This window comes from Sebastes fasciatus, chromosome 13 (genome assembly GCF_043250625.1).
Source record: "Sebastes fasciatus isolate fSebFas1 chromosome 13, fSebFas1.pri, whole genome shotgun sequence".
Classification (NCBI taxonomy): domain Eukaryota; kingdom Metazoa; phylum Chordata; class Actinopteri; order Perciformes; family Sebastidae; genus Sebastes; species Sebastes fasciatus.
This window is the reverse complement of record NC_133807.1, coordinates 27,164,096-27,188,985: the sequence shown is the minus strand read 5'-3', so window position 1 is coordinate 27,188,985 and position 24,890 is coordinate 27,164,096. Positions and strand designations below refer to the sequence as shown.

Here is a 24,890-nt window from a genome sequence, read left to right as displayed (position 1 = left end):
TAAGATATCTGTACTTTTACTCAAGTGTGGCTTTCAGGTACTTCATCCACTGCTGGTCTGTCAGATAAAAAGAGCAAACACTTGCTTTATATGGTATAATAAATGTGTTTTTAATGTACACATTCACTGTCAAAGTGAATGTTTTATATGGCACATAAGCCTATAAAATGTGACGTCGCTCGTACACTTTGGATTTTGCTGCTGCTTGCATGTTGTTAGAGCCATCTCAGAAAATCCAACAGTCAGGGAAATGGGTGTATTATGATGACTTGTCACAGACAGGACTCTAGTTTGGGCCCGAGAAGAAAGGAGCTTTGGGATGACAGAAAGTTGGGAGAGATGCGAGAAGCTGTGTCATTCTAACAGAAAAAGAAAACAACCACAGACTAGTGAGTCGGGAATTAAGGAGTGAAATCTGACATAATCCAAACAGGGACTCTCAAGACCGATGCAGACGACTCCACCCCAGACAAGCATCACGATTACTGTTACCACACAGCCCTTTAAGACTCGGGCACAGCCTCCCTTTGTATTTGTATAAAAAGAGATAGTAAATCCACAGAGGAGGACAGGTATATAAATGCCTGTATTTTTATTTTATCATAAAGAAAAACCCTGGCAGTCTCTGAGGCTTCTATAAATCCGTATTGATATTTATGACTACAATCAGGCTGATATCTTCATGTGATGAGGGCAGCTTGTCCCACGTGCAGCAGCGCTGTCCAACAGACCAGCCAGAAGGCTGGAGACAGATCAGTCTGTTTCTCCTGGGAAACGCTTCTCACTCCAGAGCTTCTCCAAAGCGTCTGGACTGGCTGTCGACACTCCCTTGCCTTTAATGTATGATCAAGAAAAGCTTTAACTCATTACTCTCTTCAACGCCCCTCCCCATTCTTGTCCTAACTGCTTTCGTATGTTTAATAATACTGCCTTCAGATGTAATTTGTTCCACTAAGATGCATGAGGAGAAAAGTTGTACAGTAGTGCTCTACTTCACCGGGACAGGGACCTTCCAATATTGTGGAAAAAGAAGAGAGACGAGAGATCCAACAGAGTAATTATTTTTATTTAAACTGCAAGATGGAGATCAATTACATCTGTAATAAATCTCCAGAAAGGCACATTTACCAATGTGTTTCTTATCGTGGAAATAAGGATGTATTGTACTTTTGCAGCAAGATTATTTGGCGTCAGATCTGGTAATAAAATAATTTCATCTTGCTGTCAAAGCGGTGGATCTGCAGTTTACTGTACTACTCAAAACTAGAGGGAAGGACTTGCTCGCTGTGATTGACTGTAATTATTAACCCTGTCCTCGTGGCATCATTAAAATAAACTTCACTCAACCAAACACACCTTCTCCTTGAAGGCCTGCTGTGGACGTTTCTCCTGGGAAACACAAATCCAGTCTGGGCCCTACTAAAAAAAGGTGCTGGGTCAAATTCAAGGTGCTGCGTCCTCGAACACCTATCTGACTGACTTTAAGTTGCTTCCAGCTGCATGTGAGCGGCGTTTGTAAGCGTATCGTGAGTCACTCGAGAGCCACACAAATAAATAGTGTGAGGTGTTGTACAGCTATGCTGACTCATAGCGAAGACATGTTGGTCAAATACACCACTGGTGGAAAACCATCTGAGGCACTGAGGGTTAGAAAACCCCACATTACCCTCTCCCTTGTAGGCCCGACTTCCCCCCCACTGCTGTGGTGAAAGGAGAGAAAGCACCTCTACTACTCGCCTCTTTTTGTTTATTTACCTTCAGAATTACACCCTGCTCCTCTTGGACCATGTTCCAATGTGTTTTGTTATGTTTCCTTTCAAACAGAATATCTACGCGTGTGGTCTCTGGCCGTGTTTGGCTAACACGTGCACACGTCCGTGCACGCACACTCCCATTCAACTTTCCCCCGTGCCAGAGGTCCCCTTTGCCCTTCCCCCCACCTCTAACTAAACATCGCAGGACAGCAAAAGGGAACTTCAAAGTGGCCGGAGGGGGTACTCCTTTTTTCCTGGCACTTGTCATCATCTAAGGGACTGGCTGCTCCCCTTATTACTCTAATTGCTTCCAACTGCTCCAGGAGGCTTTGATGAAGGGCACCATGGAGCATGCTGGAAGCACCTGTTGTTGCACAGAGGAGCACAGGTGGGCTCTATTGGTGGTGGCATGGAGGCGTTTGGACAGCGCCGCTGCTTTCTACTTAAAATCACACGACTCAAATACATACAGAATGAAAAATCTTAATGTAATCTCAGACTTGAGTGATTATGGAAATTGCATTTATGCAGAAAAAATAAACATGTTGGAATTGGAAGGTGAAGGATTTAAGCAGGAACAGGCAGGCAGGAAACACTCTGGCTCCATCTTGTGGCGTCACCGTGCTAGAAGTCCAACAGCTGCATTGGAAAAGAGATGAAAGGCTGTGAGATTAACATTGGAAATGATCAATATATCAATATGTTCAACCAGCATTTAATATAACAAACAAACTACTAGCAGTTTGAGCCAGTCCAGCATTGGATTTCATGAAATGGATTTAAATTAATTTATTAAAGCTACACCTGTAGGCGCTGAATCTCTCATAAACTGAGCCACATTAACCAAGAACAAGAGTTATGGCTTACATTGTAGAATTTGTAGTGATTAAAACACTAAAATCAACAAAATCATCAACAATAGAGCTGCAACTATTGATCGATCAATCAATTAGTTGTCAACTATTAAATTAATGCCAACTATTCTGATAATCGATTAATCAGTTTGAGTCATTTTTTAGGGGAAAAAAATCTAATTTCTCTGATTCCAGCTTCTTAAATGTGAATATTTTCTGGTTTCTTTACTCCTCTATGACAATAAACTGAATATCTTTGAGTTGTAGAAAATATAACTACTCACCAGCTGAGGCAGGATCTTTTCAAAGTGCTCGATGTCTACTTCGTCGCAGTCTTCAGTCTCAGCTTGTTTCTGTGATCTCACAGCAGCCTCTGGAAATGAGAGATAACACATTAAAGGTTTCATCATTAAGCAATCTGTGTATACAGCTGTTCCCAACAGAAGAAGAACTTACCTTGGACAAATATCTTTAGCATCTCTGCCATGAGCAGTGTGGCATCACCACTAACTGTAACAGAGTGAGATTTGTTGAGCTGCAGAGTCACAAATAAAACAGATAATATCAAGACAATATTTATCAAACTCACGTCTGGTTTTGTCCTCCTTGAAGAAACTTGACAACAGTTTGCTTACTGTCTCCTGTAATGAGGAGAACAGAGAACCTTATAATGTACAGATATATGACCTGTGACACAATGTTTACACATTCAGTGAAGAGTGCACAGTTTTTGTGTGGACATGAACACAATTATCTACATCCTTATCTACATTTGCAAAAGCCGTCAATTGGTTATATATATATATATATATATTATATTTATTATATATATATATATATATATATGTAATATAATATATATATAATATATACAGTATATATATATTATATGTATAATATATACGTATATATATAAAAAATATAATATATTTATATAATATATATATATTATACATATATATAAAATATAATATATATATATATTATATTTTATATATGTATAATATATATATATATTATACATATATATAAAATATAATATATATATATGTATAATATATTTACATTATATTATATATTATATTATATAACATTTTGTAAATTGCTGATGAATAGCTTCCTCATACCAAACTGCCTTTGGAAAAACGTCAATTTAATGGGAGACAGTACCTAACGCTAGTGTTATCCCGGGATAGTGATTACAAAGCACTTATTTTAAATCATTATAACCCGCTCTTCCATTCGGCATACATATGTTGTTAATTCACTGAATAATATCTTAGCAAAGTCTAAAGTTTAATCGCATGACAGATAAATAAGGAGCAGTGTTTAAGTCCTCTGTGAACATTGTCAGCGTGAATGCTGAATAATGTGAGCAACTAAATGTAATTCAGCGACAAAGAAGAAGCAATATTCCTTTTTATTTCACCACGTGCAAAACAGAGTAAGAGTAAACAACCACAATCTCAGCAGAGATCATCTTTTACCTTTTTGAAGCCAGTTTCTGCGTCTTTCTCCGCCATGTTTTCTCCGCTGTGACATGAACTCCGCGCTCTGCGCAGCGATTGGTCAGTCATCTCTGACGTCATACGCACCGCCCTCCGTAGATGGTAAACAAGTATTTAAAACTAAAATAATTTTTTTTATCATTATTATTATTTATTGTTTAAAAGTAAACTAAATTAAACAATATCAGTATTTTAATTTTAAAATTATAGTTGCTTAGATCTTGTGATAGTTACATCACTTTAGGAAATTATATATGTTTATATATATATACATACATATATATATACACATATATACTTATTTCTAATAAATGTATTTACATTATATTAACAAATTATTACATTTGTGAATACCTCATTTTGCACATTACTTACACACTATATTTTAATATTTTCCATAGACCTTTGTAGTTAATTGTAGTTTGTGTAACAGGAAGGAAAGATAAAAGTGACGCTGTTAAAACCATTAACTTTAGAGCAATAATGTGAGGCAAGCATATAAGCGATGTTAACAGCGTTTTACAGTGTCATATAATTTAAAATGTTTTTTTATTTACTTCAAATCATGTTGCATTCACCAACAGTGGCAGCAGTGCAGCCACTGCACAAAGGAAGTTGACATCTAATCTATATATTTTTCACCCTTATGTCTTTGACAAACATTAAGCAACACATAATAGAATAGAATACAATTTTATTATTTACCCAAGGTAGACAATTAACACATAAGATACAGCATACATTCAGCACAATAAAATATGTATCACAGCAAACAAATAGGATATGTGTTCTTATGACATATTCTTGTTGTTTGTTTTTAACTTATTTTTTATTTCAATGCTTTGGCACAGTACAGACAATAGAAATAAAATAAATAATAATAAAACCTCCATCTTTGGTACCGTGTGACATGATGCGTACATTTGTACTAACTGTTAGATAGAATGGAGGATAATCAAACAGAAATAAATCAAAAATAAAATATTATTAATATATTTCACTGCAGCCACGTTAGTTTACCATCCCTAAATGAATTAACACATATTCTTCATTTATGATTTTAAACTTAGAGAAAAAGTGGCACAGTATTTGTTTACTCGCCCAACTCATCATCTAACCACTGAGCATCCTCCAGTATGTAGCCCAAGCCCATTGGACGCCGTCGGGGCATAGCATCGGCCGTGGTGACCTCCTCATCTGAATCCTCCTCCAACAGAAAGACAGATTTAAAAAATAAATAAATAAAATATTCAACATTTCTTCATACAAGTTTTCTATTTTTTATGTCCGTTATGCGAACAAGCATAAAACCAGCTCTGCTCCAACAGAGGTCACAACTCACCTTTGGACTAACAACTCGTTTTACTTCCACATCGCCTCCAATGTAGTGAGGACCGGCCCATTCTGCTCTGTCTGCTTCATCCTCTGCAGAAAACCTCACAAAGGCCACTGACTTATCTTCCTCTGAGTTGTGGCTCTTCTTAACCTGGGATCCAATTCAGCAGATAGAGGGATTTGTATAAATAAGCAACAAAATCTCATTCAATCTTATTCAAAATATATATTAAATAAAAAAGGTATGCTTTTTTTCCAGTGTTTACCTTACACGCTGTGACGGTGCCCCATTCTCTGAAGTACGCTCGTACATATCCTTCATTTATATAGGGGTTCAGCTCTTTTACAACCAACCCATGGTCCTGTTAAATGATAGAGAAGCATGAGCTCCGTGGCAAATTGTTGCTTAGATCAAAAAGAAAAGATAAAATGAAGTGATGTTCCCTGTAAATGAGAGAAATTGTTTACCAGTTCATAATTTTCTGCTAAAGCAGCCATGTATTTCTTTGGAAGACTGATGTACGCTCTTTTTTTGGATGTCTTCACTTCCATGTTATCTGGAGGGAAGATGAGATTTTTTAACAGGTAGTCAAATGATTATAAAATAATAAAATCTAGATAATATGAGAGTGTTTTAACAAGGATTTGCCAAATGTAAAGTAAAGCTACATGTATGTAAAAAAATAAGGAACATGATAATTTACAAGCAGATGAAATAAAGAAAGCTGTTACTTACCAGAGGTCATGCTGAGATGTTTAGTAACCCACTCGTCCAAGTAGACCAACTCAAAGTACAGAGTCCATTTATATAGGCTACTGTCCTCTCAAGTCACAGCATCTCTTATCGGTATTTTTCTTGTGACGTTTACCGGAACGAGACTGAGTGGCTATACTAGTCAAAGAGTGACACAACTTGCTCAACAACCAGAAGGAAAAAATGTTAATACTGTACCAATACATGTTATTAGGGACTTGTTGACAGACTTTATTGAGCACTTGGTGAAGAAGCTGCAAACTAAACAGCAAGCTTGTCTGATGTGTGACATCACATAGTGGTATGTGGCAATAAGTCAAATCAGGTGTATGTAATGTATGTATGGTAGTAGTCAAATGAGTAACACGTTGTAGACTAGCCATTGTTTACATTTGTATTTATTTTTTTAGCAGCAAAATAGTAACCACAAGCTTTATTTTCTTCCTTTTTTTGTCCCTTTTATCCAGATGTTCACCAGAGGTTAACATAATATGCAATAGGATCCCAGTACCCTCTCCATTTTGACTGTTTCTTTAAAAAAATAACAGCTAAATAGTGATTTTTGTCACTAAATCATTTGTGGCATTATGTTGATGTAGCACTGTAGCAGGGCTGTGTGCAAGAATCTGGCGATCCATGATACAGAGGTTACGATTCAATATATTGTGATATATTGCAATACTGTAAGCAAGACGATATATTGTGATTTTTTAATCTAATTTTAGGAAAACTGCCACAGTATAAAGAACACGGCCATATGCATAAAATGTTTTTTTTATGCAATCAGAACAGTGGGATCTGCATTTATCACAGTCTCTGTAACATCCAACATCATAGCACTACTTTGAGAGGGTGCATATCTTTGTAAATGAAATAGTATAATATATATATATAATAAAAAGTATTGAGTTTATATTGAACGTAAACTGTTAAAGGATCAGTGTGTAGCAATTAGGGGGATCTATTGGCAGAAATGGAATACAATATTAATAAGTATGTTTTCTTTAGTACATAATCATCTAAAAATAAGAATTGTTGTGTTTTTGTTACCTTAGAATGAGTCTTTTATATCTACATAGGGAGCTGCTTTCCACAGAGTCCACCATATCATGATATTCTGTATTTTTTTACACCCCTACACTGTACAGATTTTTTTATTCTCAGCATACATTTTACATAACGTCATGTTGAACGTGTTTTTAGAAAATCTGATCTTTTGTGATGCTAAAAGAATATTTTTTTAGACTACATTTTTGTTTGGAAAGGGTGATTTGGGGAAACTTGGGACGCGGCTGCAAGAAGCAGGTTGTCAGGTTGATATCTGTATGTCGTCCATGGATGTGTGTTATTTCCTATTCTGCTGGGTGAACTTAACATACAATGTGTAACATACATGCCACACATTTACACAATGTGGCAGCCCATTTTTTACAGGAAACATCACAAAATATTGCAAAATCTGCGAGGAGTACTTGCAGTGTTTGGGCCAATTGGATATAATGTTTTCATTTAATTTGTCAAATTTGCCAAAAACGCATCAGGAGATTTCCTTATTCCAAAACACAGATAGATGTGTTCAAACAAATTTATTTTCATACAACATTTTCAAGATCATTATTCATAAACTTTAACAGAATCTGAAAAATAACTACACATATAAAAAAATACACATCCTGACATACAATAGGAGCTCCATATATAAATAAATATATTATAGTGCTAACAGGCAGGATTAGTTTGATTTCCTGATGATGTTGTTATCTTTCAAAGCGAAGATGTGTGGATGGTGTTCAGACTGGGGGGAGAGAAAATGAGAAACAATGGAATATATGGAAGACAGTGTTCACACAAATGCCTTTACAGATTATAAATGAGGTCATTAAAAAGTGAGCAAACAAAGAAGATATGTTCCAACCACAAAGACGATACAGTATAGAGACTATACCCACCTTATCTATGAGGGGAAACCAGACTACTCCGTTCATAAATGGCTTGCAGACTGGTGATGAGGAACTTTTTGTCTTTACCCTCCTGTACACAAGAGAAAATAAACACAAGATACATTAAGACCAATATCAACACACTGTACATGTGTCATTGATTTTTAGACAAAACAACTATTTGATGCATTTCTATGAAATTTGGCACAGACATCCCAGACTATGGGGATGCCCTGACTTTACCTCTATAGCGCCACCACGATGTTGACATATTTGTTTTTTCATGACATGTCTCGACAACTACTAGATGGATTGCCATGGACTTTGGTACAGATGTATATACCGTATATATCTACATATAAACATATATAAACATTTGAGGCTAGAGAGACTGACTCTTGTTTGACTATACATACATTTTCAATTTGTTTTTCTAACCGACTGATGATTCTCCTTTGGCCATCAACAACTTGAGTGTGAATATATATCACTATTCTGAAAAAAAAGAAAGCACAAGAGATCAGCAGAAACATTATTGAGACACAGTAAATGTTTCTAGAGGGCAGACACTTTGTTAACAGCATCACCACCACATTACACTGAATAATAATAGAAATGAAAAAAGAAATTAAATGATAACATCTCTTACAGAAAGACTGCAGTGGCGAGGAATAAGATCAGCGGGTTCTCCAGCAGAGCGTCGTAGGCCCAGCTGAGCCAGGACAGGACCGGGTGAGCGTTCTCCAGCTCCTTGGCCCACAGCTGCCCCGACTGAAACATCGTGGTCAGATTCCTGAAAGGGCCGCACACTGACGACGGTTTAAGCCTGTGGACATCAGACGGATGGATTTTGAAGATACAGTGCAGTTGGTAAGTATTTGGACAATAAAACTTTTTTCAATTGTTTGGGCTCCAAACTGAGGCACACTGGATTTAAAGCTGAGGTTAGCTCGGGTTATTCTATATTTCCTTAAGTGTTAACAGATCACACAAAAAAAGGGCAGAACCAACGATGTATTAGTCCATAATGCAATACTTTCTCAAGCCCAATCATTTTTACTGAAGATATACACCGATCAGCCATAACATTGGGACAGCATGGGCACCCTGACCCTGTCGCTCGGTTCACCGGTTTTCCTTCCTTGGACCAGTTTTGGTAGGTCCTGACCACTACAGACCGGGAACATCCCACAAGAGCTGCAGTTCTGGAGATGCTCTGACCCAGTCGTCTAGCCAGCACTATTTGGCCCTTGTCAAAGTCGCTCACATCCTTACGCTTATTTTTCTGCTTCCAACACAAAGTTCAAAGTTCAAAATGTTCACTTGCTGTCCAGTATATCCCCCCCCCCACTGCCAGGTGCCATTGTAACGAGATAATCAATGTTATTCACTTCACCTGTCAGTGGTCTTAATGTTATGGCTGATCGGTGTATGTTTCTGTGCTGAACTGCATTTCTTTTCCTCCCTGTCTGCCTGTCGTGTATCTGGGACAAAGAGCTGATGGTGTTGCGTTATATATTCAAGAGATATCTTTTATTCTCCCCCTCTACCTTGACGTTGTGAATGGAGCCTCCATGCAAAACGGTGATGCAAAACAGAGCACAGTTCTGCCAATAACAATAGTTTGGTGATCAGTGCATCATTGCTGGTTTTGGTCTTTTCATGGAATTGTGACAATGAAAACACCAAATATTTCCCCAGCCTTATGCTAAAAGTTAAGACTAAAATCTGGTGAAACGAGTAAGACTGAAATGTGACTCCCTAACCTCACATTCATTGTTGTATTTTAAATCTAACATACAGTACGAGTATAGTATGTGGTAAATATGCTTGGAGCACAATGTCAGACATTGTCATTATGTTTAAAGCATGTTTTTAAAAAGCTACGCATGTCAGAGGTTGTAGAATTCATGCATGCCTTTTCGGTGAGGAAACTGCTTGTTGTGAGCATCACAGTCATTAAGAGAGGGGACATTGTTTTGTCACACTCACGTCCAGATTGTGTAAGTCACAGACACGGCAGCGCCAAGAAATGACGGGAAGCACAAAAGAGAGATGAAAAGTGTCGTCATCTGGCTGGCTCTCCAAGGCTTCCTGGACGCCTGACAGTTGAGCATTAGACTGCTCTGGAGAGGAGAACCAGACAGAAAAAAAATGTTTGTCATGCAAATCAGTGTCTGTATGACGATGAAACAACAGCTGCTGTACCAACCTTCTTCATGTAGAATAACACAAACAGTTTTATGATCTGGACGGCAGGAAGCAGTGGAGCAAACAGCACCCCGAGCCTGGGAAGAAACGTTAACGTTTAATTCACTTTTCATTTTGTTAAAATATGTGATGGGTTTCAAGGATGTGGTGTCATTACCAAGTAAGGGTTTGTCCATATATGAGTTCCAGCACATTACGGGCAATGTCAAACACTGGCATCCTGTTCCTTTTCAGCACTCGCTTGGAAAAGAGCCTATAGAGGGAGGATGCTTAATGTTCAGTGAATGCAAACTACAGAATTACGTGATTGGTGGGTGAAGCGCCAACTTGCCTCCACAGGAACTCTCCCAAAAAAGTGTAAAGCATCGTGAAGACAAAGTCCATTAGGAGCAGGCGATACAGTTCTTGCCCCACGAAGCTCTCCCAACACTGAGGACAACAGAAATGTAAAGATCACATCATATTAGGGCTGATAGGTCACAACCAAACATGTAATCACTTGTTTTAGGAATGAAGAACTTTGCATAATTCAGTGTCGCTCCATAACTGTAATTATATTTAAGATGTTGTAACCTGTAAACCACGACTTTCTGGTTCCACGGCAATTCTCCCCAGCCAGCGGAAGCACAGCACTCCAACAATACTGACCTTCAACAACAGGTTCCTAATAAGGAAGGAAATAATGACACTAGAAGGTTGTTTTCGTCACAGCTATTTTGGGAGTCAGTCGTGCTTCAATATGCAAATTACACGAGTGTGATGTGGAAACTTGAAACCTCGAACGTCGTGTGTGCAGCAGTTCAATGTGGGAGAATCAGTAGATGGAATATTAAGAATTTTCAGTGGAGCTTAATTGAACTTTTTTTGTGTTTTAAAACGTGTCTGGACTAGGGCTGCACAATTAATCATAATTTTATCGAAATCACACAATGTCCTACTGCAATTCAAAATCGCAGGAGGCACAATATTTGTTTAAAAAAAATTGTCAAAATACCATTTTAAGTGGTATATGCTGGGTATGCTGCAGAGATGTCCTGGCCTACACATTATATTCTACGGACTTAAAAAACATAATTTTAATATATTTTTTACTGAAAATGAGAATGATAATGTAAAAATCATCATTCCCTCCATTATTGCAAATCATATCACAATTGCAATATCAGTCAAATTTTTTTATCTTTCAGCTGTAGACTGGACTGAACAATTTTATAAAAATAAATGCTTAAATAAATAAATAAATAAGGGAATTAATACACAGATAAATAAATAAAAATGCAAATTAAAACAAAAATATCAATTTATATCACATTGTATCAATTAATCAATGGCTACATTTATTTTTAAGATTAGTTTTGCTACATTTAATGACATTTATTTATCAAGTTATTTATTTATTCATTTATTTTTGATTTTCGCAGGTTCTGTCCTCCATACCAGATTCAAAAGACTGCGTAAATTAAATGGTAGAGATGACATTTTTTGAGTCTATGCACAGAAAAGATGCTGAGATGATAGGACAGGTTTTTTTGGACTTCATCTTATTTTATTGTTACACACTTTTTATGTGCTCATTATTTTTTTGAAAAACTTGAATGCCAGAAAACAGAAACAAAACCTTCTGTGCAAATAAAAAAAAAAAGTAATTGGAGCATATAACAGTGTAACAGTTCTATTAAAGTTATCAGTAAATAATGAAGTTGTATTCTAAATTGTTTTTGCCCTATGCTTTAACAAGTCCAGATTTGCTTTGTATGGTTCTACATGAATGATCTCTTTTTTCACAGTTCTTCGTCTCACCTGAAGATGGAGACATAGACACGAACGCTGGGTGAGTCATGATTCTCCATCCAAGCACACAGGTTGAAGATGCCGGGGAGTAACAGGTTAATGCCTGACACCACTGCAGATAAGAGCAGCAGCTCAGCGTCTTTGAAAGAACTCTGCTTGATGTCAGCCTGTGAAGGAACGGACAAAATGACAGTGGGGGGCTGTAGAGCAACACGTCATGACCAGGGGATGCAACTTCATAAATGATATTACTTCCACCTTTGTCTTTCCAAATGTCTGCTGTGGAAAAGGCCTCTGAGTTTGACTCATTTGGGAACGACAAAGAAGCAAAAGTGCTCCGATTCGGTTTAACAAGATTCATTCAGAAAGCAAATGACTGGTCGGATCTAAAATAAGAAGAAGCCTATCTTACTGTCAGCATCACTGAGACTCTTGTGTGTTTCGTGTCTCTGTTGGCAAAGTTTAACTATATTTAATTTGCACAACAGGAAATGATGAGAAGTTTGGTAACCACTATGTTAAACATGCTCTTCTTACGATGTCTTGATCAGGATGGTGATTCTCACACAGAGCAGTTTTGTAAACCAGCAGACAAAAAAGGAAAGAAAAAGGAGAACTGAATAAACTGCGGTGGGAAGGTGCTTCTTTATCAGAGCTATTTTTGTGATAGTCTTGAGAAAAAGTGACACGTGGCCCCACATGAAATGTGTCATGTCTGGCTGCACAGCATGCTTCCTCTAACCTCTGACAGGTAGTGTACCGCCATGGCGCCCAGGGAGATGCTGCCCAGACATGTGGCCCACGCTACCAAGTGCACCACGAGGCGGCAGAGTCGCCGCATGCAGCTCTTTTGATCCTCTCCACCGATCAGCTCAGACAGCAGCTCCTGTTGGAACGGCAGCAGCTTGTAAGCAACATTTAAGATCTTCACAGTGTGTCGAAACTGTGATCAGCAAAATGTTGTTCTGATTATATTCAGAACAACATTTTTAAAAAACACTCCTTCGTGGAAACTGGATTTTTGTGCATGTGGTGCCGCCTGCAGTTAAAACACATCGGGGTGTGAAAATGCATCACTAAAAGCTTCCTGTGTGTAAACCAGACTGAGATAGTGTGACCAAGCTGGTGACCTTGAACTTTTCTGCTGTAACCTCTTCCACTCCAGGCTCAGTGTTAGAGCTAGTGAAGGTAGCGTGTGATGGAAGAACGCTCAATGTCCATTTTCCAAGGGGTCCCTTGACCTCTGACCTCCAGATATGTGAATGAAAATGGGTTCCATGGGTACCCACGAGTCTCCCCTTTACAGACATGCCCACTTTATGATAATCACATGCAGTTTTTTGAATGCAGTATAAATGTGTTATTTTCACCTATAATAAAATGGTGTATTTGAATATTTCCACATACTGGGTCTTGTAATTACATAAATTGGGTATCACTGTAAAGTTGAGACTCTTGTGGATCCAATGGGACCAACTGTATTCATATGTGATGTTAGTCCCCATAGTAGACATTTCACCTAGTTAGACCATTTTTTACCTCACTGTATAAAATGACCTGTGGTGACCTCTAGGATAATCACAGCCTCATGAAACTTCACTTTCAAAACTTAGAGACCTAGAGCATTCAGAGGATGGATGGCTTTTCTAGGCAGATTGACAATAAGGGGGTTTCTGAGCAGTTTACACAACAGAAGTGCTCACCATCTAATTGCCGAAAAATTCTGCTATTCTTGCAGGAATCTCCAAATGTCAAAAGTTTTTGATACCAAATCACAGCATGGCTTTTTTTGTGGTGTTCCTCAAGGTCTTGTGTCTTAATTTGGTATTTTCAAGGGATTATTGATCATTTTTTATCAATTCTTGAGTGGTAAAAAATGGTTAAATTTAGCACCAAATCTGTGTAACAAATGGCATCAACCCAAAAATTGCTGCAACTTATGATACATAAGTGAGCATGGGAATAACCATCATTTACTTCTATCATAATGTTCTAAACCCTTATACACTTTTACAATGTATTTGAATGAATTAATCTTTTTTGACACAGTGCTGAGCTGCATCTCAAATTAATCTTCAGGTTCCCAGCTTTCAGATGATGTACACCACTACCATGTGACATCTACTGTTGACTTGCTATCTCCCCCTAAAGACCCCCTGTATCCCCCTAAAACCCCCCCACAAAAATGGGTCTATGAAAAAGAGGAGTGGAAAAGGTTAAATGCTTTCAAAGAAGTACTTGTCGCCAGTCCATATTTTAAATGATTCACATTGATTCATCCATTTGGGAAGGAAATGTCTGAAATCAGTTTGTATTTATATCAAAAATGAGTTTCACGCTTTAGTGAGTCTAAGTGAATATACAAGTGTTGGCGTACTTTGAGCTGAGTGCTGATTTTCTCAGACTGCAGCCTGACGGGCGTCTTCTTGCTGACTTTAAAGTCCCAGGAGCAGAAAACTTTCACAGCCAGATTCCCATTAGACTTGAGGACTTGAAAACTTCTCCCAAGGGACTTGGACACGCTGCAGGAGAAAAATAAAGCCATAAAATACACACCGCAGAATGGAGTAAAGTAAGATCAATGCATCACTTATTGTCCAACCTGTACACAAGGATGATGAGGATAATGAAGAAGGCGATGGAGATGGTGACGAAATAGGCTGCAGGTATGCTGTACGGCATTATCTGGGGCTTGTCGGCATCACAGACGGGCAGGTCATCAGTGGAGTCAGCAGCTCGACAAGTTTTGAGGATGGTGTTGGTGTAGTAGCCGTAAAACATCACACTCTGAGAGAGGTAGCCCTGCAAGAGACACCAGAGATTTGATTCAAGACAGAAATAACCACACATGTACTGCTGTGATGTGTCTCACCGTGCCTGTGAAGAGCTCAAGACTGGTGAAAGTGTCGAGGTGAGAGTCATGAGGAGGAGGAGGAGGGTTGACGGCTTGAGGGAAGACCAGGAACAGGCCGTTGATGGCGAAGAGGAGGAGGTTAAAGAGCAGGAGGGTCCGGAGGAACAGGAAGTAGGAAAGCACCCCGGTTCCGAAACGTCCGCTCAGTCTCTTCATGGGCGAATGCCACAACTGGAGGGAAGCGAGGATGGGGAGGCAGCTGAACAGGCAGTGACGCCATGTCTGAGGGGAGGAAAACACAAGTGAAGAACTGACACCCACAAACAAAAAGTGGTTTAGCACTCTGTACTCACCCTCGAAATGTACACGCTCAGACGACTGTAGCACGGGATATTTCTGCTGATGAGTGAACTCTCAGCTGCATCGCTGAAAGCAAGCCGCCTGATGAGACATAAGCGGAAACAGTCACCACAGTGTGGCTTTATGTTGAAGGCCATTGACTGGTTTTTCGTACCTGACTTCCATCTTATCCGCCAGGCTGAGCGGTGCAGCTCGCAGCTTGCGCATGCCCTCGCTCACAGAGAGGCCTCGGAGGTTGGACACCAGCTGCTCCTTCTTGTTTTCTGTAAACCGAAGGTTAGAAATGAATATTGACACATTCAGAGACGAGTTGCTGCAGCCAGTTTAGTTTCTGTCCACCTTCAGCACTGATTTCCTCCGTATCTGCCTGGACCGACTCCTCCGGGATCGGTCTGGAGGGGTGAGAAGGATCACGGGAGGAGGAGGAGGGCTGGTGAGATGAGTCTCTGGCTGGACGAGGATGTACTGCAACGCTATTTATCCCTGTGTGCACAAGGAACAGTCAATTATTATATGAACATTGTCAACAAACGATTAGACAGTAGAGGACGGTTTCATCTCACCAGCAGTGCGACTGGGCATCGAGGAGAGGACCTTTAAGGTAGCAGCTGACCAGTGATGTCTCTGCATAGGGTTCATCTGTTCCCTCTCAAGTGTTTCGTCTCTCATGTGGCCGCTTGCAGCAAATGGCAGACTATGTTCTGTATTTGTACTTGTGCATTCCCTAAACACGTTCATCTCTAGGGTTTCAGGACATCTCTGGGTGCTGGCTGCCGGCTCTCCAAAGAGCCGGAAGGAGTCCAGACCTGGTTTGCTTCCTCCCATGTTCCTGAGGGAGGGAGAGTAACCATCAGAGGAAATAATGACCCAAAGGCTTTTGGCCCAAGCACCTTCATTACAGCAGCATGTACATAAGACATGTTGCACTTTTCCTACCACAAATCGGATACTTGAAAGTCTCCAAAAGCTTTCCAGTCCCAAATACTAAAGAGTAAGAGGCCTCAACAATAGGAGATGAACTTCGCCTCGCCTAGAAAGTAGACGAGATCAGGCGGCAGCAGCAGGGGGCAGAGACAAAAAGCTGCAGTCAAGTCGGACTGTTTCCAGCCATTTCTAGCAGCCTTCAAAGAATTTAAAGGACGTCATAGGAAAAGTGACATCCCGATCTGTACTTTTTTTTTTTTTTCAGACCACGTTCGATTGTAATGAGCACTTGTTTTGATAAGTGCGATATAAATAACCTTCATAATTATTATTATTATTATTAGTAGTAGAAGTAGTAGTATCAACCACACAAAATATGTTTGTTAACAGATGAAATCGTCATGGCACAACATGCGTATAAAAGCCTACAATCTAGCGTTAAATATTACAATTACAAAGAAAGTTCGCTGTCAAAACTAAGAGCCAATCAGCTCTCTGATCAGGCGACAGCCAGGCGTTTCCCATCATGCCCTGGGTCTTGCAGTCGGTGGAGAGCAACTGTGGCGCCTGGCTCTAAAAACTGCGGCCGCCTCGATCTCGTGAGGTTATCGTTGCCCGCGTGTGCACGACATCAAAGCAAGTTGGACTCAAATCTAACTGGCATGCATTGTGTGCCGATCGCCGGTGGTCGATTCTGCACAGGCCTGGTTCATCTCGAACGAGCCTATTGCCCCTTGAACTTTGACCCTCTTGCTCATATATCTGCTGCACAGACGATTGTGGGTCAGAATAACATGCTGGCTTACATACTGCAAAAAGCGACTGAATGTAGGAGGACATCCGGATATATGTGGCATACGGGTATGGGTATTGGAACGCACAGACTAAGTACATACAATGAAGCTTCAATCTAAAATCATGAAATCTGTGGCTGTGAAAGCACTGGAAATGTTCTCTCCAAACACTCGGTAGAAACACCGACTTCTGAGCATTCAAACTAACATCAAAAAGACTTCTGTAAATTATAGATAGAACAGAAAATAAAACTACAATTTAGTTTATTAGTAACACAATTTGATAAAAGAAACTTAGTCTACCATCAATGCTGATACATGGTATCACATTTTTTTGTTTTTTAGCAGTACATTAGCTCACAAGAGCAGAAAAAATGACAACTAACCAATAAATAGCTCTCAAATTAAGTCTGTAAGAGGACTTACTCAAAGTCAGACTCCGACGAATCAGAATCCGTTTGACACACGTTGACACTGTATGCCATGGTCCTTGATGATCGCTCTACTGCAAACACACAGCTCCCAGCGGCTCAGTCTTCACCATCAGTCACATAGTGGACCACATGAGCAGCAGTAGGTTATCGCTGATATTGTAGCTGTCTATTCTTGAGTGTCAAAACACATCATACTGACTTCCTCTCTCTCTTGCAGCACAGCTGTGCCTAATTTGCATTTGGTGCAAAGTTATCTGCCTGCATCTGATGAAGTGCAATCAGTTAAGCATCTCTGACATGGCAAATAAATACATAAATACCATCAAAAATCATATAAATATATTTAATTCTAATACTGAAAGGGTCAGTATGGTATTGTGTCTGTTTTGATGATTTGACGTTTGACCAGAGTGTATTTACAATAATTAGTGTTCACTGCCCTCCAGTGGTCATATTGAGGAACTGCAACACTACATTACTTTTGTCAAACTAGCAACAAGTAGTACTGGTACTGATAGAAGTGAGTAATCTGGGAGAGTCCATGTTTAGGGTCTTTCAGAAAAAAAACCTTTAAAAAAGAGAACAAAATAAAATAAATAGTTATCTAGGGGTTGAAATATATGCATTAAGGAACTTTAAATTAGCCATAGACAACATGTGCAATAAACAAATAGTGATTATTATGAAATATTTCATTGTTATGTTATCACAGTGAGATATTGCACCTCTACAGGCTTCAGTGGGAACAATAGGTATATTTAGGTCTGTCAATCGATTCAAATATTTAATCGTGATAAATCGCGTGATTGTCCATAGTTAATTAAGATTAATCCCAAATTAATCAAAACATTTTTTTTTATGTGCAAAATGTACCTTAAAGGGAGATTTGTCCAGTATTTAATACTCTTGAGCATATTTTTTATGCTAGATGCAGTACCTGTGAGGGTTTCTGGACAATATTTGTCATTGTTTTGTGTTGTTAATTGATTTCCAATAATAAATATATACATATATTTGCATAAAGCAGCATATTTGCCCACTCCTATGTTGATAAGAGTATTAAATACTTAACAAATCTCCCTTTAGGTACATTTTGAAAAGATAAAAAATGTGTGATTAATTTACGATTATTCACGATTAACTTTAGACAATCATGCGATTAGCCCTAGAATCTATACTTTAATATATAGGTATCGTTCCCATTGAAGCATGAAGAGGTGCAATATCTTACTGTGATAACAAAACAATTGAATATTTCACAATAATCACTGTTTGTTTATTGCACATGTTGTCTATAGCTACTTTAAAGTTCCTTAATGAATATATTTCAATCCCTAGATAACTATTTAATTTATTCTGCTCTGTTTTTTAAAAGCTTTTTTTCTGAAAGACCCTAAACATGGACTCTCCCAGATTGCTCTCTTCTAACAGTACTAGTACTACTTGTTGCTAGTTTGACAAAATTGTCATAGCATTAACATAGCATTTGTTTTATTACTAGGGCTGTCTGCATTAATAATATATTTTTGATGTGTTTTTATGTTTTTTATTGTTTTATTTTTTATTGCATTTGTGCAAATCCTGACGTTTATCTAACAATATGAACCTTTGCACCATGTACAATAAATAACCCTGTAATGTATTATGAATGTTTTATTCCCACTTGGTGACTTAAAGTAACTACTGAAAGTTACACAAAACACTAAAGCCATTTAAATGTTTCATATATATATATATATATATATATATATATAAAGTAACTACTGAGAGTTACACAAAACACTAAAGCCATTTAAATGTTTCAACATTTAAATGGCTTTAGTGTTTTGTGTAACTCTCAGTAGATACTTTAAGTCACCAAGGGCTATTTATTTTACAAGGTGCAAAGCTTCATATTGTTATATTAAACGTAGGGATTTGCACAAATGCAACAGCACAAACATGACATTCAACAAACTAACAATAAAACCATAAAAGCATATCAAAAAATATTATTATTATATATATATTTCAAAGGAAAAGTGCCCTAAATGACAGGGTGTAATGTCCTAGACCTCTATGAATTTATCATGATTTATGTTTATTTATTATTATTGTTATTTTTTTATTTTTTTTTATTTATCTGTGTATTTATATTCATTTTTGTACACTTTATATATATATTTTTTTTCTGAGTGCCCTCTGGGTATTGTCATGGGTGGGGGGTCGGTGGGATATATACCAGTCCAAACATGTTTGTGCAATGGATTGTAAGAGAAAAATGTATAAATAAACTCTGTTTAAAAAATATATATATATATTATTAATGCAGATAGGCTTACTAATAAGGCCAGTGCTATGTTATTAGTAGGGCTGTCAATCGATTAAAATAATATATATAAGAACGAATATCCTTTTTTCCACTCAGCTCGGTGTCGCAGTTTCCGAGCAGCACCTGAACGCATCAGAGAGGCGGTGTTTGTGAAGTTGGTCAGGAAGCTGTCAGACTAAATCGAAACCGTCCCAACTTTGACAGGAACACGTTCTCCCTTTCTCCCTTTCTGCAGCTCGTCTTTAAATCTACAGCAGGTTTTTTGGGCTGATAAGATGCAGAGCACTGCTTACGGGGCGTCGTTGGCTGGCGGTGCTTTTGACTTAATCAGTTTTCTAAAACAGCCTCAAACCATCCTGCGATGCCTGAGCTGGGTGAGTGACTCCACGGAAACATTAGCATCACAGCTAGCATCAGAGCTAGCCAGCTGTCACTTCGACTAGTTAACAGATGTGAGCATCCTGTGTCGAAACAAAGCAGCTAATAATACAGATTATTAGCTCTATTAGTTGTTAACACTACACATAAAGTGTGTGTAAAGTTTAAATTTTAAATTAAAGTTGTTTAAAGTGTAAATTTGATGTAACACTTGTTGATATTAGCTCATGTTAGCTAGCATGTCCTGTGCTGTGTCACCGCACTAACTGCCACTTTCTCCACCTGTTTGATGATTTGTTTGGCTTTTTTGTTGCTTATTTTTGCTAGAAAAAGTGGATTAAAGTGAGTTAAAATATACAGAAGATGTTGCTTTATATTTCTGGAGTGGTTACAGTGTGAGAAAAAGAGGAGGTTAAACTTTCCCAGCGTCATCTGTTGCTACTTTCCACTTTTTCCAAATGCGGAACGTTCAGGGTCAATTAGGGTTAAAGTTGTTATGGTTGGAAACTTGAATCATATCATGATAATAATACAGTCTATTTACATCACACTCATTTTACAAAGTGCCTTAGATGAATCAAAACAACAGGAGAACAAAAAAACACAACTTTTTTATTGATAAAAACAACAGAAATGACTAAAAACTTCATTTAAAAAGGTGTCATTTGAAAAGAAGATGCATTTTGCTGCTCTTATCTTTTCATTGAGCCCTGACAGCAAATGCTTTATCACCTTTGTGTTTAGTCTAGATTTGTTAAAAAAGATTAAGAAAAAGTATTTAATGATCTGAGTGGGAACATATGGCATCAAAATGTCAAAAATATAATCTGTAAGATTGTGTTATCAGTTTGAAAACAAACATGTAGACAGTGCAGGGATGCCAGGATCTGTGAAATATGAATATAGAGTTGCAACTAATAAAGTGACATCTTCAAATGTCTTGTTTTATCTGACCAACAGTCCAAAACCCACACATATTCAATTTAAAATGATTTAAAACACAGTGATGCAGCAAATCCTCACACCTGATGATAAAACAATAGAAATAAATGTCCAAAAATGCTATTTTAAAAAGGTGTCATTTGAAAAGAAGATTCATTTTGCTGATCCTTATGTCTTCAGGCAAACTATTTCATATTGAGCCCTGACAGCAAAAGCTTTGTCACCTTTGTGTTGAGGGTAGATTTGTTAAAAATAAATATTAAGGAAAGCATTTAATGATCTCAGGGTGTGAGAGGGAACCATATAAGGCACCAAAATGTCAAAAATATCATCTGTAGGATTGTGTTATCAGTTTGAAAAGAAACGTGTAGACAGTGCAGGGATGCCAGGATCTGTGAAATATGAATATAAATTTGCAACTAATTATTATTTTCATTATTGGTGACATCTTCAAATGTCTTGTTTTGTCCGACCAACAGTCCGAAACCCAAAAATATTAAATATTTAAAATGATTTAAAACACAGCGACGCAACAAATCCTCCCACCTTAGCTTGAACCAGAGAATAAAAAAAGATGAATCATTTATCTAACTTGTAGCTGAACAAGGATCACTCACAGAAAGTGTCACTCTCTTATTTTTTTAATGCCATATTTAAACTGTGTTAAAATGGATGAAGAATTGAAACTTCTTCAGCTTCACTTGTTGGACCTGGCTTGACATATGTCTTAATTAGGTTTCTCTTTTTTTGTGGTGAAAGCTTTCTTGTAAAGTGAATCATGTGATGTGATGAGAATCATGTGATGTGAGGGGAATCACACGGCTCCTGCAGCTGCTTGACTTAAAACATGCATTTTTTTTTTTTTTTATCACCACCCCTCGCCTGGCATTAACCCTGTGTGTCCCCTCCTTTGCAGTTATTCTCCATTGTGGTCTTTGCGTCCATCACAGCAGAAGGCTACGTTAACCCGTCAAAGGAGACAGACACAAAATGCATGTTCAACAACAACGACAGCGCCTGCAGCTACGGGGTCGGGGTCGGAGTCCTGGCCTTCTTGGCTTGTGTCATCTTCCTCATACTGGACGCCTACTTCCCAAATATCAGCAATGCCAAGGAGAGAAAGTTCATTGTTATAGGAGATTTGGGCTTCTCAGGTGAGAGTTACTGTAGACTGCTAGAATACAGGAACCGTGCCCCGAAAACAGGAAGTGCAGCATAGTTGAGGTTAATGCTGCTGTCATGTTTCATCTTAATCCTGTTTATTTATTTCTCTGCTTTAAATAACTTTCATCTTGGGAACAGCTGCGTGGACGTTCCTGTGGTTCGTCTGCTTCTGTGTCCTGGCCAGCCAGTGGTCCAAAACCGCTGACGTGACTGCCGTCGCTGGTGATGCCGCCCGCGCCGTCATAGCCTTCTCCTTCTTCTCGATCATCACCTGGGTGAGCCTTTCATCATCTCCATATGTGACCAGTATTTGACAAAAAAACAAACAAAAAAATCATATGATAACGCCCACAGAGTTGATTCACGGGGCACACTAAACCCCCTAGAAATGCATCTATATTTTTTATGATAACGTAGAACTAAAAATGTATTGTAATGATGAATAATATCAACCTTGTTGTGTCTTCATAATGACAGAATAAGAAACTCACAAGATTAGAAGATAGATTTGTGGTATTTTTATTTACTTATAGCCTAATAACATTGGACACTCTCTGTCTACACATTGTTAAATATGCACTTCTGTTACACCACGTACACAAACCACGTAGCCTACCTATCAGCTGACAGACACGCTCAAAACGACACGCTGTGCAGCACTCTGTCGCATGTGGACAGTTAGTTCATTCCAATAGAAAACAATGAAATCAAACTGATTTTGTCACTGATGCTTACTCGCATCGCATTCTGTTTGGAGGGTGTAAAATGTAGGCTACACACATCCCAATACATTAGACCTCTCTGCGTTGTACACATTACATTCCCTCTAGATTTTTTTTTGTGAACCCCCAACCTTAAAGTTGAAACTGCGCCTGTGATAACGCCGTGTAAAAGCTCCACATACTAACTCTCAACTTCTCTCAACAGAGTCTCTTGTCCTACTTTGCGTTTGGAAGGTATCGCCAAGGTGTCAGTGAGTTTGACCAGGAGTACAGAGACCCAGCCAACGACCACAATACTCCGTACCCACCCTCTCCGTACTCCAGCGGCCCCACAGGCTACCAGCAGTCGCCTTTTTCCCACAACCAGGAGCAGCCGGGAGAGTACCAGCCTCCAGCTTATTGAAGGACTGAGATTTAAACACACGAATCCAACAGGGCAGTTTGCTTCTTTTTTTTTTTTTTAAATAAAAACGTGTGCCAATGGTTTCATTAACAGCTCCGATTGTTCTCTTGAACTCCCATTTACTTCCTGCAGAACACGTTTGCATACTTTTGGCTGCACTGATGTTTTTTTTAGATCATTACATTGTTGTGAGTTGTGTGGTGGATGTTTGCTGTGTTGTTCAAAGTGCCACACGGAGCAGGTGAAGATATTTTTTGTTGTTGTTTGGAGATTGTCTTGGTAAGAGAGAGAAATGAGCGTGCCATTGTTGTCTTTATACCAAACCAGCTATTCCAGTGCCCCTTTTTGTTTAGCTTATGAGTGCGAGCTGTTAACTTCAAAGCACTAATCAACAAACAGGTTAGGATTCACTTTGTTGCCGGGAAATCTGCTTTGCATTTTTAAGATGGACAAAATATTTTCTTTTTTTTTAATGAATATGTTAGTATTTAGCACATATAAATATCTTTTCTTTACTATGAGATTCACACACAGCAGGTAACTTAGCGATGCAGTTCTGTACATACTGTTTTTCGACCACCAAACAAACCCATATCATTTAATCAATGGGTGCAATGAAAATGTTCCCTCTAACTACTGTTGCTCTTTTTCTTAATAATCAACCACTTGAAAATGGCTTTTATGCACTGAAAAGCACAATTCATTCATTCTTTGGGGGCAGTTAATTGCCAATATCTGATCTGAGATTGTTAGTTTTTTATGTTTTAAATCCAATTCTGCCACAATAACTTCTTAATATTAGTATTTAAGGGTTTTTATTTTAAGGTAGCCAAACCATTGATTTGTATCAGCTACCTCTGTAGAAGTTGAATGGGCCTTTCTTGAGTTCACGTATCCAATTCAGCCATAATTTGGTTTCAGGAATTCAGTGATGTTGTGGTAAATTGATATATTTATTAGCTTACTTAATCCTTTCAGTCTGGGTACATGACAATCGAGCTGTAATTTGTTTACTCTTTCCGCTTGCTTTTCTTACACTGTAGTTGCACGTGTTGCAGTTTCACTGTTGTGCTCAATGGCTTTACAATAATTATTAAAGTGCCTTTATACAGTGTTCTGTATCACACGGGGGGGGTGTGCCAAATAAAAACTTTTGTCGTTTTGAACCTCTGAGTCAGCCCTTCATTTATATCCTCTTTTAAAGAAAGAGCCGGACTCTGTAAAGAGCTGTGCTCCCTTGGCAAATATTTGAGTAGCGATTGTGTTGATGGATGTGGAAGAACTTGTGTGGAGGCCGCTCCGTAACAATGTAAAGACAATAAGATCTATTGTATGCATGCTTTACAGAAGAGCATCAACAACAAAGATGTCTTCTGTGCATATTCTAACATTATATCTAGACTATAACTACATAAATTAATTGCTTCTGAATTACCGAGAGTCCAGACAATAATTTG

At 38.4% G+C, this 24,890-nt stretch overlaps 3 protein-coding genes across 5 annotated transcripts; 1 reads left to right on the top strand and 2 right to left on the bottom strand.

Annotated features, from left to right (window-relative positions):
• Nucleotides 1-1,045: 1,045 nt before the first annotated feature.
• Nucleotides 1,046-4,203, bottom strand: cenpx (centromere protein X). Its single transcript, XM_074656602.1, has 5 exons — nt 4,096-4,203; nt 3,198-3,249; nt 3,065-3,118; nt 2,893-2,981; nt 1,046-2,393 (listed from the first exon to the last, which is right to left on the bottom strand). The coding sequence occupies exons 1-5, from the start codon at nt 4,195-4,197 to the stop codon at nt 2,379-2,381; spliced, it is 312 nt and encodes a 103-aa protein (XP_074512703.1). The 5' UTR covers nt 4,198-4,203; the 3' UTR covers nt 1,046-2,378.
• A 3,569-nt stretch (nt 4,204-7,772) lies between these two features.
• Nucleotides 7,773-17,712, bottom strand: LOC141781081 (transmembrane channel-like protein 6). 3 transcript variants are annotated; one of them, XM_074656600.1, is made up of 19 exons: nt 17,506-17,712; nt 15,925-16,190; nt 15,701-15,844; nt 15,516-15,624; nt 15,355-15,442; nt 15,020-15,283; nt 14,750-14,949; nt 14,525-14,669; nt 12,890-13,033; nt 12,157-12,314; nt 10,930-11,020; nt 10,688-10,785; nt 10,514-10,609; nt 10,358-10,433; nt 10,138-10,271; nt 8,795-8,971; nt 8,562-8,640; nt 8,155-8,236; nt 7,773-8,000 (listed from the first exon to the last, which is right to left on the bottom strand). In XM_074656600.1, exons 1-18 carry the CDS (start codon nt 17,562-17,564, stop codon nt 8,156-8,158), a joined length of 2,409 nt encoding a protein of 802 aa, XP_074512701.1. In that variant the 5' UTR covers nt 17,565-17,712; the 3' UTR covers nt 7,773-8,000; nt 8,155. The 3 variants fall into 3 exon arrangements, 2 of the variants coding, with proteins under 2 accessions (XP_074512701.1, XP_074512702.1); XM_074656601.1 differs by having other exon boundaries at nt 10,688-10,786; nt 10,970-11,020; XR_012596765.1 differs by lacking the exon at nt 7,773-8,000 and having other exon boundaries at nt 8,175-8,236; nt 8,795-8,907.
• Nucleotides 17,713-19,966: 2,254 nt separating this feature from the next.
• Nucleotides 19,967-24,599, top strand: syngr2a (synaptogyrin 2a). The gene is made up of 4 exons (XM_074656599.1): nt 19,967-20,198; nt 22,061-22,298; nt 22,447-22,583; nt 23,236-24,599. Exons 1-4 carry the CDS (start codon nt 20,100-20,102, stop codon nt 23,431-23,433), a joined length of 672 nt encoding a protein of 223 aa, XP_074512700.1. The 5' UTR covers nt 19,967-20,099; the 3' UTR covers nt 23,434-24,599.
• Nucleotides 24,600-24,890: the final 291 nt, after the last annotated feature.

Coding starts and splice junctions, on each gene's coding strand:
- LOC141781081 (XM_074656600.1), bottom strand. CDS start 17,564: ATGGCATACAGTGTCAACGTGTGTCAAACGGATTCTGATTCGTCGGAG. Junction 16,191..17,505: donor TCGTCGGAGTCTGACTTTGA/GTAAGTCCTCTT, acceptor TCCCTCCCTCAG/GAACATGGGAGGAAGCAAAC. Junction 11,021..12,156: donor GTCTATGTCTCCATCTTCAG/GTGAGACGAAGA, acceptor CTTCCTTATTAG/GAACCTGTTGTTGAAGGTCA.
- syngr2a (XM_074656599.1), top strand. CDS start 20,100: ATGCAGAGCACTGCTTACGGGGCGTCGTTGGCTGGCGGTGCTTTTGAC. Junction 20,199..22,060: donor TCCTGCGATGCCTGAGCTGG/GTGAGTGACTCC, acceptor CCTCCTTTGCAG/TTATTCTCCATTGTGGTCTT. Junction 22,299..22,446: donor AGGAGATTTGGGCTTCTCAG/GTGAGAGTTACT, acceptor TCTTGGGAACAG/CTGCGTGGACGTTCCTGTGG.
- cenpx (XM_074656602.1), bottom strand. CDS start 4,197: ATGACGTCAGAGATGACTGACCAATCGCTGCGCAGAGCGCGGAGTTCA. Junction 3,119..3,197: donor CAAGGAGGACAAAACCAGAC/GTGAGTTTGATA, acceptor ACTCTGTTACAG/TTAGTGGTGATGCCACACTG. Junction 2,982..3,064: donor GCTAAAGATATTTGTCCAAG/GTAAGTTCTTCT, acceptor TCTCATTTCCAG/AGGCTGCTGTGAGATCACAG.